This window comes from Lithobates pipiens, unplaced genomic scaffold (assembly GCF_037356315.1).
Source record: "Lithobates pipiens isolate NorthernLeopardFrog02 unplaced genomic scaffold, aLitPip1_a1.2 Scaffold_8, whole genome shotgun sequence".
NCBI lineage: Eukaryota > Metazoa > Chordata > Amphibia > Anura > Ranidae > Lithobates > Lithobates pipiens.
This window is the reverse complement of record NW_027507903.1, coordinates 285,160,903-285,179,848: the sequence shown is the minus strand read 5'-3', so window position 1 is coordinate 285,179,848 and position 18,946 is coordinate 285,160,903. Positions and strand designations below refer to the sequence as shown.

The 18,946-nt window shown below is 39.7% G+C and overlaps 1 protein-coding gene across 5 annotated transcripts in view; it reads left to right on the top strand.

Annotated features, from left to right (window-relative positions):
• Positions 1 to 18,946, top strand: part of ANO4 (anoctamin 4) — a 320,816-nt gene that overhangs the window by 252,953 nt on the left and 48,917 nt on the right. For all 5 annotated transcript variants that reach the window (XM_077472273.1, XM_077472272.1, XM_077472275.1 and 2 more), the window contains 7 exons: positions 517 to 613; positions 6,077 to 6,137; positions 7,567 to 7,649; positions 10,777 to 10,917; positions 12,381 to 12,545; positions 12,889 to 12,925; positions 14,629 to 14,740. In XM_077472273.1, the coding sequence (XP_077328399.1) occupies positions 517 to 613; positions 6,077 to 6,137; positions 7,567 to 7,649; positions 10,777 to 10,917; positions 12,381 to 12,545; positions 12,889 to 12,925; positions 14,629 to 14,740 (696 nt within the window). The remainder of the gene's footprint in view (positions 1 to 516; positions 614 to 6,076; positions 6,138 to 7,566; positions 7,650 to 10,776; positions 10,918 to 12,380; positions 12,546 to 12,888; positions 12,926 to 14,628; positions 14,741 to 18,946) is intronic.

Sequence of the window (18,946 nt, the reverse complement as noted above, 5' to 3'; positions counted from 1 at the left end):
TGCTGGAAGGTGAACCTCCGCACCAATTTCAAGTTTTTTTGCAGACTCTAACAGGTTTTCTTCTAAGATTAACCTGTATTTGGCTCCATCCATCTTCCCATCAACTCTGACCAGCTTCCCTGTCCCTGCTAGAGAAAAGCATCCCCACAACATGATGCTGCCACCACCATGCTTCATGGTGGGATGGTGTTTTCAGGGTGATGTGCAGTGTTAGTTTTCCGCTACACATAGCGCTTTGCTTTTAGGCAAAAATGTTCAATGTAGGTCTCATCTGACCGGAGCACCTTTGGCCATTAGAAACATGAAGTTTATTTCTACAATCAAATATTTTGCATCAGTTGGACTATACTAGCATGGCTTCTCCTATCTATGTTTATTTTGTGTATATCCCACATTAAGCTTCTGCTCATTGGACTATAATTTTATTAATTGATTAATTAATTTTTAATTGATACATTAGCGCGTTTTTTTTCCCTTTATTAAATTGTCTTTGGTGTTCTGTTTTATGTATTACAGCAGAGAAATCTGTGAAGCCACAAATATTACTATGTGTCCACTGTGTGATAAATATTGTCCCTTTACGAGGTTATCAGACAGCTGTGTCTATGCCAAGGTAATATGCGTTTATCTATGTAACTCAAAATATGTGTATATGTAAGTTAGGTATGATGGTTACCTCTGATACATTGCAACACTGTTCGGGATTCAAATATGACTAGCTGCCTAGTTTCTAGTTTATATATGTTTGCTCCAAGTGCTTGTGTAGCTCCACTGATGCACTGTAAATCAATATGCACTATAGACCAATGTATATTTAATACAGGGGCTGGTCAGAGCACATAGGAGAAAAGACACATGACAGGGTGGGCTTTCTTTTGGTGTTACAAATACAGCTTTCTTTTGGTGTTATTTGATCACCTCTGTGGCTTTTATTTTTTGCGATATAAACAAAAATAACTTTTAACAATTTTAAATAAAAATAATATTTTTTACTTCCTGCTTTAAAACAAATACAATAACAAAATGTAAAAAATCGAAATTTCTTCAGTTTAGGCCAATATGCTGTCTGCTACATACTTTTGGTAAAAAAAAATCCCAATAAGCGTATATTGATTGGTTTGCGCAAAAGTTATAGTGTCTACAAACTATGGGATATATATATTGATTTTATTTTATTTTTTACTAGTAATGGCAGCGATCAGCAATATTGCGGCAGACAAATTGGACACTAAGTGACATTTTTAAAACTTTTTGGGGACCAGTAACACTAATACAGTGATCAGTGCTAAAAAAATATGTGCTGTCACTGTACTAATGACACTGGCAAGGAGGGGGTTGACATCAGGGGCGATCAAAGGGTTAAATGTGTGCCCAAAATGTGCTTACTCACTGTTTATGATGTACTTGTACTATGAGAAGGCAGAGATCCGTATTCCTGCTTAGCAGAAATACAGAATCACTACCTTCCCTACTAACAGAATGGCGATCTGCCTTGTTTAAATAGGCAGACCATCCTGTCCCGAACTATTAGTGGGTCTTGGTGGACATCGAGTCTGTCTGACCCACTGACAGCAAGAACGGGTTGCACATGTGCGTGCCCCAGACCCAGAAGTGAAGGATCACATACAGGTAGGTGATTCTGCACAGAAGAGCCACCTTGCCACTGTATATGTACAGTATATGGTCAGCAAACAGTTAAGGGCATGATGTAGGGAGCAGGGAGGAAGTGCTCATAGCTTAGAGAAACCTCAAGGAGGAACAGACTGCGGTGAGCAATTTGGGCCACCAACCCTCTTAATAAATGATTGGATATGGTTATGATTGACAGTGCGTAGGTTTAGGGAACTGAGGTACGCAAAGAGAATGGAGGACTTGTGGATCATATTGTACTTTTGTCACAGCATTGGTTGGTCCTTGACGGTGGCAAAAAATTAAGATCGTTGGTAATGCTTGGACAAGTGGTTTAACCTTAACGGTCACAAATATGTATGATTATGTGGTGTTTATGAAGGAAGTACTTACTAAGGTTTATTCCAGGTGAATAATGGTGTAAAAATTACTGGTGTGTACCCACCGAGCTGGTTGTAGATGGCTAGTGGCCGATACAGGTTTACAGCGGAACAGGAAATTCCAGGTGAATAATAGCGTAAAAACGATTGGTGTGTACCCACTGGGCAGGTTGTATATGGCTGGTGGCCGGTCCAGGTTTACAATGGAACAGGTTATTGGATGACACTGTCAAGGAGCTCATGCACATTGGACGTTATAAAAAAGTCAGTAACATTTGCTGTGGAAAGTTGAAGCTGTAGCGTGAGTTTTTCAGCAATTTTGCACTAGCGTTTTTCAGCGTTTTTTATTTTTTGTTTTAGCTGTAGCCTTTTTAAGCAAGACTATATTCCCATAAAAGCTTATGGCTCAAAAACGATGATGAACGCTGAATAGCCAAGTTTTTCAGTGTTTTTGCTGTTTTCATTTTTTTTCAGCATTAGGGTGGTTTTTTTTTTTACAGCTGAAAAACTTCTCTCAAAACCTACTAGTTCTGGGGGTTTTTTCCAGCTAGAAAACGCCCTGGGAAAAAACTGCTGATAACAGCCCATGTGTGCATGGACACATAGGATAACATGCTAGGGAGTTTATTGACTTCAGGAAAAACGTCTGAAGCCAAAAACAGCAGCTGTAAAAATGTCCAGTGTGCATGAGGCCTAAAGGTTGTATCAGAATTCTTATATGTTTTTGAAGAATTGGTGTCTAAAACGTGTTATTGTTATTTAATAAACGTTGTGGCCATATTACTCCAATGAAAATAATTTGTGCCATATTGTATTATTTATAACATTTCATGTGTTTGGTTTTAATGTTCAGTACTACTCTGCCCCCTCGAATCATGGCACTGTATGAATAAATTTGGGAAGTTTCACGCTGCAGCTTGAAGATTATGTAAGAATAATTAGTGAGCCAAGAAAATTTGCACAGATTGGGCTTCATTTATTATTTTGTAACATTAACTTGTGGTTACTTTAAAGATGTCAGTTCCTTTACACATGGTTATATGACTTGAATACTTCACTGTCATTCACACGATCGGGCCCTTTAAGTCTGTATATGACTGCCCAGATCTGAAGAGTCACTGTCATTGCCAAGTAATTCAGTCTTGTACATACCATACAAGTGACATGTTTGACACAGTGACAAGTTTGTAACATTATTGATGTTTATTGTACGCTAGACTTGAAATCATACATCAGCTGCTGCAGGCAGACATACATACAGTACCTCACAAAAGTGAGTACACCCCTCACATTTTTGTAAATATTTTATTATATCTTTTCATGTGACAACACTGAAGAAATTACACTTTGCTACAGTGTGAAGTAGTGAGTGTAGAGCTTGAATAACAATGTAAATGTTCTATACCTCAAAATAACTCAACACACAGCCATTTAATCACTTCCAGACCGCTGCACGCGGATATATGTCCTAACTTTGAAGAGGAATATTGTTGTTATGGCAGCAGCTAGCTGCCATAAGCCCGGTATCCTCTTCTTTAGCCGGTCCAGTTTCTAAGAGTGGTCTCTGTGGCGGATTCAACAAAAGATCACTTTTAACCGCTCTGGGAGAGGCCCCCCCTCCCGCCGCACTCCGGTGCCCTCCGCCACTTACTGGAGCCATTGGCAGCGGTAGAGGCGATCAGATGTTGATCCATGCTGGGTATAGAGCCGAGTGAGGGGAAAATGGCCCCCACCGGTCTCCATACCATTGCTGGGCGGAAGCAACATCAAAACGCCACTTCGGCCCATAGCTCTTAAAGGGCCTTTTTTATTGCATTTTAGTGTAAATATGAGATCTGAGGTCTTTTTGACCCCAGATCTCATATTTAACAGGTCCTGTCATGCTTTTTTCTATTACAATGGATGTTTACATTGCTTGTAATAGGAATAAAAGTAATACAATTTAATTTTTTTTACAAAAGAACAGTATAAAAAAATAAAATAAAAGGTAAAATAAATAAGAAAAAAATGTTTTTTAAACACGCCCCGTTCTGCCGAGCTCACGTGCAGAAGCAAACACATATGCAAGTAGCACCCGCATATGAAAACCACACATGTGAGGTATCACCACGATTGGTAGAGCAAGAGCAATAATTCTAGCCCTCCTCTATAACTCAAAACATGCAACCTGTACAATTTTTTAAACGTTGCCTATGGATATTTTTAAGGGTAAAAGTTTGTCGCCATTCCACGAGCAGGCACAATTTTGAAGTGTGACTTGTTGGGTATCAATTTACTCAGTGTAATATTATCTTTCACAATATAAGAAACATTGTGATAACTTTATTGCTGTCTTATTTTTTTATTCAAAAAAGTATATTTTTTCCAGAAAAAGTGCGCTTGTAAAACTGCTGCGCAAATACGGTGTGACTGAAAGTATTGCAATGATTTTATTCTATAGGGTGTTAGAAAAATATGTATAATGTTTGGGGGTTCTAAGTAATTTTCTAGCAAAAAAAAAATGTTTTTAACTTGTAAACAACAAATCTCAAAAAGAGGCTTGGTCCTTAAGTGGTTAATGTCTAAACCACTGGAAACAAAAGTGAGTGCACCCCTAAGTGAAAATGTCCAAATTGGGTCCAATTAGCCATCAGGTGTGTTAAATTTGGAGTTATTGCTCTCACTCTCATATACTGGTCACTGTAAGTTCAACATGGCACCTCGTGGCAAAGAACTCTCTGAGGATCTGAAAAAAAGAATTGTTGCTCTACATAAAGATGGCCTAGACTATAAGAAGATTGCCAAGACCCTGAAACTGAGCTGCACCACGGTGGCCAAGACCATAAAGTTTTTTAACAGAACGGGTTCCACTCAGAACAGGCCTTGCCATGGTCAACCAAAGAAGTTGAGTGCACGTGCTCAGCGTCATATTCAGAGGTTGTCTTTGGAAAATAGACTTATGAGTGCTGCCAGCATTGATGAAGAGGTTGAAGGGGTGGGGGCGTCAGCCTGTCAGTGCTCAGACCATACGCCACACACTGCATCAAATTGGTCTGCATGGCTGTCATCCCAGAAGGAAGCCTCTTCTAAAGATGATGCACAAGAAAGCCCACAAACAGTTTGCTGAAGACATGCAGACTAAGGGCATGGATTACTGGAACCATGTCCTGTTGTCTGATGAGACCCAGATAAACTTATTTGGTTCAGATGGTGTCAAGCTTGTGTGGTGGCAACCAGGTGAGAAGTACAAAGATAAGTGTATCTTGCCTACAGTCAGGCATGGTGGTGTCATGGTCTGGGGCTGCATGAGTGCTGCAGGCACTAGGGAGCTACAGTTCATTGTGGGAACCATGAATGCCAACATGCACTGGGACATACTGAAGCAGAGCATGATCCTCTCTCTTCGGAAGACTGGGCCGCAGGGCAGTATTCCAAGATAACGACCCCAAACAGACCTCCAAGATGATCATTGCTTTGCTAAAGAAGCTGAGGGTAAAGGTGATGGACTGGCCAAGCATGTCTCCAGACCTAAACCCTATTGAGCATCTGTGGGGCATCCTCAAATGGAAGGTAGAGGAGCGCAAGGTCTCTAACATCCACCAGCTCCATGATGTCATCATGGAGGAGTGGAAGAGGACTCCAGTGCCAACCTGTGAATCTCTGGTGAACTCCATGCCCCAGAGGGTTAAGGCAGTGCTGAAAAACAATGGTGGCCACACAAAATATTGACACTTTGGGCCCAATTTGGACATTTTCACTTAGGGGTACTCAGCGGTTTAGACATTAATGGCTGTGTGTTGAGTTATTTTGAGAGGACCTCAAATTGACAATGTTATATAAGCTGTACACTCACTACTTTACATTGTAGCAAAGTGTCATTTCTTCAGTGTTGTCACATGAAAAGATATAAGAAAATATTTACAAAAATTTGAGGGGTGTACTCACTTTTGTGAGATACTGTATGTAGCATGATCCAGTGATATCAGCAAGTCTTAGAACATTGTAGAAAACCTTGGAGCCAGCTTGTTCTGTTATGTCCCTACCTAAATTAAAATAAGCTTCAGAGTGATGTCCTTTTTATGTTTTAGGTAACCCATCTTTTTGATAATGGAGCAACTGTCTTCTTTGCAGTGTTTATGGCAGTTTGGGGTAAGTATTATTCATCAAGGCAATCCTAATTACATAATATGCAAAACTGCTATAAGAATTTGAATGGTGTTTGTTCGCTGCCCCCTAAATAAAAAAACTATCTACTGGCTGCTGCTATCACAATATGCGTTCCGTAAATAATACAAATATATATATATACAGTGTAGTGATAGCGCTGCTCAGGTAATGTGACTAATAATCCTCAACCAAAAAGCACAATGGATATCAAATGTGTCAAGTGCAAAAATCTTATAAAGTCCAAATCAGAAAAAAGAAAAAAGGGAAAAGACACAGAGGATAAATCCCAAAAGTCCAAAAGAAATGTTCCAGTATGACTTCTTCTCAGAAGAAAAACAGTGTATAGGAAATTCCTGGATCCCCTCTGTGTTTCAGCAAACCATGCAATAGTGCCCCGTCACCAGGTGAAGGGGACGCTCACCTTATTACAAGAATTACTAATGTGCCAACATAGCCAACAGAGAAAAAGAGAAAAGTGTCTTGCACACCAGATGCTGGTTCTCCTATTAAATCCTCCTTATTAGCATATCAGCTCATAATGAATAGCTCCACAAAGTACTCAGAGAAAGAGGGGGAGAAAACTCCAATAGTACAGTATCAGTTAATATCACAGATAACACTAGCCCAAAACTTGAGGAATTGCACTCACACTTTATTAATTAAAAACAGGCATCACAGTAAAGGACATTCCAACAATATCTCACTTGCTCCAGTAGTCACACGACACCTGGCTCTGCCTCCTCGTGTATCGCCACCCTCCCACGTGGCTTTATCAGGAGGAAAACTGGGATACTGTTGAAAAAAAACAACACATCTGTAACTTTTGTTTCCTTACAACATAATCATTATTCATATCTAAATAACACTGAACACAATATTGCTACTGTATTTCTTTGTAGTAGCTTTCTGTAATTCTCTGCTCACTAGGATTTAGACTCGGAGAAGGTGGGCCACTGTTTACCTGATACCCTTGAGTACAGATGTACCATGATTAAATTGTGCAATTTTTAAGAAATATCTCCCTTTGTAATCAAAAGCAGCATAGTTTACCTTTTAATAAGTGTCTGTTTTTGTTCCTTGACCTCCCATTTTATATGATGGCGCTATAGAATAACAGTATAGGTATTAGGTCATGACCTTTAAATGGATCATTCCTACCACCCAGTTGCCTGGTGTAAGATCTTAATAATATATAAAAACACCTTTTCATCTTCATTTGGCAAGTGTCTTTCTTTTTTCCACTAGGAATGATGGGGTTGTGCTATGACCCTCAGACACCATATAGGTTGTTGGATTTTCTATAAAAAAATATAGCTTAGAAAAAATGCACAGCTTAAAATATGTAAGGGGTGTATATTTTTATGCGTTCTTATATTATCCTAAATTACTATAATTATATTTTACATTTTAGCAACAGTTTTTCTGGAGTTTTGGAAACGAAGAAGAGCTGTGATTGCCTATGACTGGGATTTAATAGACTGGGAAGAAGAAGAGGTAAAGGTTAAAGGTTTCACTAGCAGGCTATTGTACATCTACGATCTGTGGTATTTAAAGTTCCACTCCCCCAAATAATTTTTTTTAAACACTCTACTATAATTGTGTACACCTATACTGCAACATTTACATAATGTCATATATTTCTTCATTTTAGTTTATGTTTAAATAGTGGAAGACCAGATCTTGGAAGCAGGCGGGTTCCATCTCTACTGTGAGCATCAGAAGCCCTCTTCTCTTAATTTCCGGGATTCGGTGCAGCTGGCTACCCAGCATGCACCTCCTGATCTAGCGTAGTAATGCCACTCTCTCTTCCTGACAGGTTACCATAGCAATGGCGGTGGTGGCAGAAGTTCCCGCCCCATTGCTATAGCAACCTGTCAATCAGAGGACTAATAGATGTTGCGAAAAGCAGGAAAAAATATTTCGTCACTAGGCGGTTCGCATGAACTCCTGGGATAGATAACGTCGATATCCCAGGAGTACATGCTAATTGCCTAGTGATGAAATCACCTAGGTGACCGCAGCAGGAAGTGCTGCACAAAATAAAGGCAAAAAGGTATTTACAAATGGAAAAAAAATGCTATTCGTAAAAGTATTAGGGATGGGCATGACATTGACAACAAATTAAACCTAATAGATCTAACACTACCTCACTATATTTAAAATTGCACAAATAGTTTTTGTTGGAGTCCCACTTTAAAAAAAAAAAAAAAGTATGTTATGAAAATGACTTGCCTGGCAGTTCAGTTGGCTCAGGGATTGTAGTGTATCCAAAAGTGCATGTAAACCCATAAGCACACAATTCAGTATGTATAGTGCATGTTATCATTAGAATTTTCTTTATATATTGATGAATTAGAATGCTGACAAATACTTTTTAACATTTATATTCATACAGTATTTGGTCATGTGATCTGCATGCAGTTATTAAGTAAGTGCATATGAAAAATGTGGGTGGAGGTCATTTTCAGCATGTGACGTCATTCAAACATTACTACAGTGTTTTGTTTCCTTTGCCCTAGTCTGCCTAAAGCCGATTGGTGCAATGGCAGTCATGTGACCTATTCATTTACTAAAGAACATTATGTTACTAAAAACCTAATAAAACAATCCTTAATGTAATTTATTTAGAATCAGTATAAAAAATAAAAAAAGTCCCAGGATCATGTGAAGTGGCTCAATGTTTCTGATTGACAGCAAAGCTCTTCTTATTTCCTACAGAACCACGGGGTGGCAGTTATGTTAACTGCATTGATAAACAGAGAAGCAATAGGGAAGTGCTCCTCTGTCAGTCAAGAACATTTGAGCTGTACCACATGATGTACAGGAGAGTCACATGGGGGAGATATATAGTTTATAGCTCATTTATTGAATGGCAACAGAGAGCACCAGGGATTGCACATGGAGACCACGATGGTGATGATAATGATGCATTGAAGCAGGAGGTGGATAGGCAAGACTATATGTTGTGAATCCTCTATTTATTATAGTAAAGCTGATTTTAAATCAGTGCTGGCATCAGTGTGTGGGCTGTTCATTTCTATGTCACTTTAAAGATGTTTCAGTGCCTCGCCCAGTAAGGTAAACTTACGTGTAGCACTAACCCCCGAAGGAGCTGCTGATATTATTGGGCTTACGGTTACCTTCTTGACCTCGTGTTTGTCTAGGGGTTTCCCGAGGTTGATGGCCCAAGAACTGCAGAGACTGACACCAGATCCGCTTGAGGGATTTTTATTTGCAAAGAATGAAATAAACAACACAGTCTCTCGATGAGGGTTAGAGGGTTTCAGATAGAAAGTTCAGGTGCTCTTGTAACTTAGTCAAACAAGTAGTCTCTCACTATTAACAATCCAGAGAATAGCCATTCACAACTGGATCCTCACTCTTATCAGATAGACCTCCTCTCACTAGGCCTAGCAGCCGATAGAGTGCTCAGATAAAGCAAAGTCTCTGCCACAGACTTGTTGTAGAACACTTGTAGTAAAGTCTCTGCCACAGACTTATTGTAGAACACTTGTAGTAAAGTAAAGTCTCTGCCACAGACTTATTGTAGAACCCTTGTAGTAACTGGAGAATAGAAACCAATTTAGAGAGCTCTCATACGGTACCAGTATCTTGCAGCCGGCCCGTAGATTCACTTGGGGTCTTTCAACTAAGCCTCCATGCTCTTTCTGAGAAGCCAGCCTTCAGCGTGGCCTTCTCCCGAAGAGTCCTCCCCTGGTTGCTTCTCCAGTTGCTGGCCCTCTCCACAGATCAGACTGCACCGGAACACCTCCAAATTTTCTCTCCAGTTACTTGGCCTCGGTCTAGCCAGCCCCAAGACTCAGAATTGGATGGATCCACACCCCAGGCCATGAAAGCCTTGGGGGATGGTCAGGAGGACCAGGACCAAACAGACAGAAAGCACTTCTGGACCAAAACCCCGAAGCACATGATGTCAGTACCTTAAGTACCCTCTCCCAGAATGCACAGCAGGATGACACTCCCACTGGGCTGGTTCAGAGAAAAATAGCACTCAATGCACCCAGCTGAACTGCGTTCTCACACCTGCCAGAGATAACAGCGCCACCTATAGCCAAGCAGAACACAGTGCAATCCAGCTAGACTGGTACTGAGACCATAATTTGGTGTAATTGATCACAAAACCAAACTGTGGTTCCAGGAATGTTAAATGAATAAAACAAATAGCGCATGCTCTTTAGGAGCCGGTGCTACATACGCATCACTGCCCTCCTGCTCCACTGGAGACTTTGCTCTGTTGCTCTAATGGAACGGGGCTTCTAGGTATCGGAAAGCATGTGCACCCCCCCATATGAAAGTGTTTGGATTGAGCAGCAATTGTCAGGCCTGAACACTATCACATGGAGGAGGTGCAGTGACAACACAGGAGCTTACTCAGAATAGATTCCTGCAGCAGAGAGGTGGCGAGGGAGCACAGATTTGTCAGTATTCTTCTTGGATGGGTGGTTTATTGGGAGGCATGGTCCATCTGCTCTGGACAAGCTCTAGCAGCACTCAGTAAGACATGGACTGTGTTATTGGGAAACAGGTTATTTTTTAGGAACCATTATTTTATATCATACAAATATAATTTTTTTTCTTTCATTTATCCCTTCAAATACAGGAAGAGATCCGTCCTCAATTTGAAGCCAAATACTCCAAAAAAGAGCGGCTAAACCCAATATCAGGAAAGCCGGAGCCTTACCAAGCCTTTGCAGATAAATGCAGCAGACTTGTTGTTTCTGCTTCTGGAATATTTTTTATGGTTTGTTATTTTTTATGATAATATGTTATTTTAGAAGAAATAAAGACAATAGCATAAAAGAAAAATATTCATAACATAGTTTTATAACACAAAAAGAGATATGTCTATAAAAATTAACCTATCAAATGTTTTCTTTTAAAAAAAAGTAGCAAATACTCCAGCTGATCTAGAAGGCAAAACATAACCAAGCTTGTCGTGATAAGATTTTTGCATATTTATTCAGCTTGGTTTTTATTTTTTTTTGATTAAAGAAAAGATAGAATGCTATAGCGGACCTCTACTTTTGAACATTCTAGTTTCCTGGTAGGTTGAATTAAAGATATTAGTGCTTTCTGCAGTGTTTGGGTACATGGCAGCCCTGGATTGGAATCTGAAATAGCTTTGTTAGAGAAAAGCAAGTCAGCTTTGAGTCTGATGGGTTGTCATATTGCACTTGACTGGGCTGTTTGATTTCTGGAGGTACTGGGCTGATTGCTGTTTCCCCAGACTTAAAGCGTTTGTGTCTGCAATGAGGACCACCTTGAGTGAAGAGTCATATGTTTTAAACTTTCAAGACTTTACCAACAATAGAAACAGTACATCCAATGTATTTTAGGGAATTAAGGTTACCCCTTTTTCAAGGATCTTAATGTTAGATTTGGTGTATGCTGTGTAGGGATGAGCTTCGAGTTAGAGTCGAACGGCATAACATTAAAGGATAAGTTCACCTTTTGTAACATGTTACATCCATATGGGTGTAACATGTAATGAACGCACCTCCTCGATCTCCTGATCTAAAAAAAATCAGGGCCGAGCAGGACTCCGTCCGGTTGTGTCACTCATTCACAATGTCCTGTGAATGGAAAACTACAAGGTCTGGCAGCCTTTGCAGCTGTCAGCTTGTAGTTTTCAATGAACTACCACAGTGCTGTGGAGCTCTGTGGTAGTTCACTCTCTCTCCCTGTCAGATTGTATCTACTTTCTCGTACGGAATATCCAGGCACACAGATACACTGGCAGATCTGCTGGAGACCTGCAAGGCACCAGAGATCTGCTGATCATTGGTACAATGCTAAACAGGCTCCCAATAAGAAATAAGAAATGCACATTTTTTTACCTGCAAAAAAATGTGCATTTATTTTTAAAGTTAATTTATGCTTTAAGAGCACTGAAGAAGGGGAACCCTAATCCCCTAAAACACATTGACTGTACTGTTCCTACTACAATAACATTTGGGACAAAATGTTTAATGCATATGAATCTTCACTCAAGGCATGTAGATCAACAAGCATGTAGATCAGAAGTTCAAACTTTACTGATATCCCTGATCCACAGTAAATTCTTGTTCCAGGACAATGACTCAAAAGGTTCTAGTGAATAAAAATGTTATTTTTGATATGTTATCATAAGTCATATTACTTTTCTAATGGAATTAGAGAGTATATTTTCTTCTAACAGCTGCCTTTCTTCTTCTTGCTTTTTAGATTTGTGTGGTAATTGCTGCTGTTTTCGGCATTGTAATATATCGTGTTGTGACTGTCAGTACATTTGCTGCCTTTAAATGGGCCTTAATCAGGAATAATTCTCAGGTTGCTACCACAGGGACTGCAGTGTGTATCAACTTTTGCATCATTATGCTACTGAATGTGGTAAGATGCTATTTATAATTTTATAGTACTTAATTTGTCTGTGTGCTGAAACATGAGAGTTTCCTGCATGTGAAATAATGGGGCCGAGTCTCATCCAGCCTGGGAGCTTACAGAAAATCAATGCTTTTAAATAATTATGTATTCTCGTATTTAATTTGATAATGCCTGTAAAAAGTCAAATTACTCTAAATAATCAGAACATTCAAAAGCTAAAAGTGTATTTATAGATTTTAGTTTTTATTGAAATTATTATTTTGTGCTCTTTACTGTTTACTGTTGATAAAGTTAAAAATAGTTATGCTATAACTTGCAGCTAAAACTTTCTTTTGGACTTATTTTGCAGCTCTATGAAAAAGTTGCACTCATCCTCACTAACCTTGGTAAGTATAATACCACATTTCATTGTTTTCTGCTGCTCTTTTCGCTTCATTTTTGTAAAATTATTCAAAAGCTTATTTTGGTAGCCCGAAAAAACACATTGCATGGGTCTCCAAGCCACCTCCTTTTTACTTTTCCTCTATTCCATAGCAAATGCGCCTTTTTTTTTTTCTTTCTCAAAAATGATCACCATCGATTGCTGGGTTGTGTACACAATCCACAGAAAACTGTGATATAACAAATGTAACTGTAAAAATATAAACTTAGCCTACCGTAACAGTTAGTTTTGGTGAAAAACTCAGCATTCACTTTCATTCACAATTTTTTCATGTTTGGAGAGTACCGTAATTGCTCACCCCAATACAGAAGTCCATCATGAAAGTAGAACAATTGGTGCTGCAGGCTGATTTGCTTGACTAGTTTCAGGCCTGGCTGTCTGCTCTAAAGTCTGGCCTAGCTGGCTGGGTTGAATTCTTGCCAGTGTAAGTAGGGCAGAGTACAGGGGTCAGTAGTATGTAGGGCAGAGTACAGGGGTCAGAAGTATGTAGAGCAGTGTACAGAAGTCAGTAGTGTTTTGGGCAGTGTACAGGGGTCAGTGACATGTAGGGCAGTGTTCAGAGGTCTTTAGTATGTAGGGCAGTGTACAGTGGTCAGTTGTATGTAGAGCATTGTACAGTGGTCAGTAGTACGTAGAGCAGTGTACAGAAGTCAGTATGATGTAGGGTAGTGTACAGGGGTCAGTAGTTTGTAGAGCAGTGTACAGAGGTCAGTACAATGTAGAGCAGAGTACAGAGGTCAATAGGATGCAGAACAATGTACAGAGATCAGTACTATATAGGCAGTAGACAGAGGTAAGTAGTATGTAAAGCAGTTTACAGGGGTCAGTATTATGTAGAGCAGTGTACAAATGTCAGTAGGACGTAGAGCAGTGTACATAAGTCAGGAGTATGTAGGGCAATGTGTAGAGTTCAGTAGAATATTGAACAGTGTATAGAGGTCAGTAAGATGTGGAGCAGTGTATAGGGGTCAGTAGTATGTAGGGCAGTGTACAGAGGTCATTAGTTTGTGGGGCAGTGTATAGAAGTCAGTATTATGTACGGCAGTAGACAACGATCAGTAGTATGTAGAGCAGTGCACAGAGGTCAGTAACATGTTGAACAATGTACAGAGGTCAGTAGTATGTAGGGCAGTATATAGAGGTCAGTAGTATATAGGGTAATGTACAGGAGTCAGTATTATGTAGAGCAGTGCATAGGGGTCAGTATTATGTAGAGTAGTGTATAGAGGTCAGTAGGATATGGATCAGTGTCCAGGGGTCAGTAGTATGTAGGGCATTGTACAGAGGTCAGTAGGATGTAGAGCAGTGTACAGAGGTCAGTAGTATGTAGAGCAGTGTGCAGAGGGCAGTAGCATGTTGAATAATGTATAGAGGTCAGTAGTATGTAGGGCAGTGTATAGAGGTCAGTAGTATGTGGAGCAATGTGCAGGGGTCAGTAGTATGTAGAACAGTGTACAGAGGGCAGTAGCAGACTAATATCCTGCATTGTAAGAAAACTCACATGTTATTTCTGCTCTTGTCTGTTTTTCAATATTGAGCAGGTAGTAGAAACGCCTTACTAAGTAGTTGCACATTAGCTTGTTGATTACTTGAGATCTAAGTGAAAATGGTTAAAATCTACAGTTGTGCACATGTTTTTGCCCACAGAACAGCCACGTACTGAATCAGAATGGGAGAACAGCTTTACTTTGAAAATGTTTCTTTTTCAGTTTGTCAATCTGAACAGTTCGACCTTTTACATAGCATTCTTCCTTGGAAGGTAAGGCCATTCCTTGTAAGTTTCCTTTAAAATATAGAAGTCTGGAGACCTTTAACCATGGTAGTGGTGCTGGGTTCTGGTATCTTACAGATTTTATCAAAAAGTCCTTGCTTTAAATATTGAACGTTCTGCAATGCATTTGCCACAGATTATATGGATCTGAAATGTTAGCATAAAACACATTGTTCTGATTGAACACCATATAAGAATGTCTTACACACAACAATTATGACTGATTTTCTTCAATATATAGATTTCTGTTGTAAGTAAACCAAGCCATGTTGGAGTTTCATCATATAAAATGATTCTGTAAGAGTGTACAGAATTAACACACTATTGCTAATAGGAGTTACAGTAATTTAGATTAAATTACTTTATTTCTTAATTCCTTATTGCATTTATGTGTTTGTTCATAGAGGCGTGTCAGACTGTTATAGGCATCTGAATACATTTTAATACAGTATAAATAATAAATGTGTCTTCTCTGGTTAAGTAGCCTAGCTATTAACAGTACAGGTATAGTTTTTGTTAGTGACGTCGGCTAATTTTAAATTGTCTACTCTGTCCCTCATCTATGTATATAATAAAAATGACCTAGAACTTCATCCTACAACCAGAAACTTGTTTCTAATTTACAATAAAGTCTGAACTCTATGTCGCACAGACAGTCAATTTCCTCCCATGTTGTGCAGTTCTGCCTATGTTTATAGCATCTCCAACTTAGCTCAGTAGAATGTTTTTAAAAAAGTGCTGGATGCATTCCTAAATCTATAAAATATAATATTAACATTTAAAGTAGGGCTGTTACTGATTAAAATTTTTGTGTTTGATTAATCTATTTTTTTTAATCGATTAATCGACTAATTTCGGTTTATTATAACGCACATACAGATCCAACTACTTTTAGCTGATCTCCTTGCCTTGCAACTCTGCATTAGTCAGTGGTAAATGTGGTATACTAAATCCAGTTCCCGAGCAGCACACGCCAATGTACGTCGGCAGAATGGCACGGGCAGGCATATTGGCGTACAGGTGCGTCCAATCTTTAATGCCGCCCTGCCGCGTGCCTGGCCGGGACCCCCATCAGTCCGGTCGCGGGTCCTGCAGACTCGACCACCATCATCTCACGGGGCGGCTAAACGGAGAGATGCCGTTGTAAACAGCATCTCCCCGTTCTGCCTACCAACCAGTGATGCTGATCTCTGCTCCATGTGATTGGAGCAGAGATCAGTGTTCAGTAAATGAAAGCCCAGCCCCCGCAAAAAAATAAAAACCGCAGGTGTGATCAAATACCACCAAAAGAAAGCTCTATTTGTGGGAAAAAAAGGACGTCAATATTGTTTGGGAGCCACGTCGCATGACTGCGCAATTGTCAGTTAAAGCTATGCAGTGCCGAATTGCAAAAAGTGGCCTGGTCTTTGGCCAGCAAAATGGTCCGGGGCTGAAGTGGATATACAATCACCCGACACTAGTTAGTTTCCACAATCCATGACTTAACTTCACAGTTCACACAAATACGTTTTAAATTCAAACAGTAGCACTGACGTAAGTAATTTTTTTCCCACATTAGCGTGACAATCCCTCCACCTCCGGTCTAACTAATCACTCTCACCTTATGGCATGGTCCCCTGTGCAAACAGGTGGTCATGCAAGCGGATATCAAAAGGGATAAGACGGACCATAAAGTTCTCTCACGTCTCCTTAGATCTCAGCAAGGACGCCAGGTCATGGGTAGAAAGAAAAGATCTAAGCGCTCACCGCTTAAGCTTTTTAAGCTTTTAATTAAGATTTCATTTTTGTGTTCAAACACAAACTACTCACATAAAGATGATAAAAACACAGCATGTAAAGCCGACAATCATGTTAGTTCTTTAGGGCAGCAGTGGGGCAGGAGTCCAGTGACGTCGATGTAGGTGACATCACCGGATCTCCGACGGAACTCCCTGAGACCCGGAAGTCGGCAAAGAGAATTTTGATCGATCAAAAAAATTTATCGATTAATCGAGGAATTAATCTTTCATTTCCACAGCCCTAATTTAAAGGTAATAACACAAGGGGTAGTTGATCCAGGGAATATCCGATTGCTTCCTGAGAATCAGGAAGGATTTTTTTCATCAACTGGAGAAAATTGGACCATGCTTTATTAGGGTTTTTGGCCATCCTCCAGAACATCTGTGGGTATAGAATTGTGTATATGTAAGTTTTCCATTTGTCTTTTTTTTTCTATTGTTTAAACTAGAAGGACGTGTGTCTTTTTTCAACCTGACTAACTAATGTAGCTATGTAAGTCAGAGCACACATCATCAGCAATAAATCAGCTGAGAGTAGGCTATTTTACGCCTCACTGTGGTAACACTATTAAGAACTCCTAACTTGTTTAAGGTAACTGAAAACCTCTCATGAGAAAATGATGAACTATAAATCAGTTCAAAACAAATAATAAACTGTCTTTCTTGTTAGTTGTAAAGTGATTTATCGGCTGCCCTTTTCCCTGTCTACTCACCTGCTAAATCTTTGTATGAAGACATCTGCCTGTTGTTCAATTCCACAACTAAAGTTTACTATTATATAAGGGACAATAGAAGAGGTCAAGCACTTCGGCTCCATGCACACTGGGCTTAAAACATCTGTTCTCTTGGCAGTAAAAAACTTTCATATAAAGAATTTTTGTACAAGGTTTAGATGAGTTTAGGAGAACCAGAAGTGTTTTTTTTTTCTGCCTCTAAACGAGCTCAAAATACACCTTTAATAGACCTAATGTGCATGGACACATAGGATAGTATGGAGAAGCTTCTACAGGCAGAACACAAAACTCCTGTAGAAGCAACATTTTGTAAGCCGGTGTGCATTCCCAGAACACAACGGGGACCAGTGAAGACGTGCATGCGCAGTAGGGAACTGAGCCGCAATGCTTCACTTCCTGATTCCCTGACCAAGGATGGCAGCGGGGCAGCTGAGAGACGAGCGATTGCTCGTTATCTGCTGCCGACATCGCGGGCACCCTAGACAGGTAAGACTTTTAATAATTTTTTTTAAGGTGGCCCTCCTCTTTAAGAACAAGCACAGTAGCCTCCACTACATGTTTTAACAATGCAAACACTGTTCACAATATCTGCCGTCTGTCGTCCAAAAAAATGCCTGTATTACTTGCTGCTATGTCCAGACATGAATGTAACAGACTTTTTTACAGAATTTTTCACAGAGGCAAAGTTCTTAATTTCTATTTAGAGCATTTAAAGATTCAGCCTTTTGTTTTTTAAATATTGTTTTAATGAAGTGAAAAGACAAATAGTGCAGGAAATATTAACAAACAGCCAGCCCTCCTTTGAAAGGAAGGAGGATCGATACAGGTACATTTCCATTTGTTAGTACATATGTGCTTGCTTTTGTTTAGTTGTTATTCTTTTATTGATTAGTTCAGCTCTGCCTCATCAATTTCTGCAAGTTATTGGGAAGGTACAACCATCTGAGGCTTACAGGTGATGTCATGATTCCTGCTGCCATCTTCTTGACTGTTAGTAGCTCCAGCTGGCAAATCTTTTTAGACAAGTTCCTTGTTCTCCCCCTCCCCAAAGCCATTACAAAGTGATGTAGCACTGGAAATGGAAAAATTACCTGGAAAGGAAGGGGGTGCAAAATGCTGGTATTAAGGTGGTTAAAGTGAGACTAAACTCACATTTTTGTGAGTTGTTCTTAAATATCAAGTATACCATGACTGTTTTTTGTTTTTTTGTTTGTTTGTTTTTAGGCCTCTTACCATTGTTTTCAGGCTTCTTCTTTTGTCCTGTGCATGCACCCCATCCTGCACTGATGCACCTCATTGCTACTAATGTATAGCGAGCAGCGCTGTTATTTCTGGTCACATGCTCTTCTCTATGTGTACTACAGTTCCCGTAGAGCTGAATGTGTCTGCAGGTAGATGTTTGGCCCATCTAGTGGGTGAGCAGGAAAGGGTGGCTATGTTCAAATGCACAAAGGGGGCATAAATGTAACCATCCTAGAACAGAAAGTTGGAAAACAGCAGAAAAATGCTTACATTTGAGAGATGAAACAAAGGAAAAGAGAGATAGAAAGTATGTTCTCGTTGTATATAAACATATCACACCTATTTTATAAAAAATGTGAGTTTAGTGCCACTTAACCACTTTCAGACCGGACCATTTTGCTGGTAAATGACCAGAGGTCTTTTTACACTTTGGCACTGCG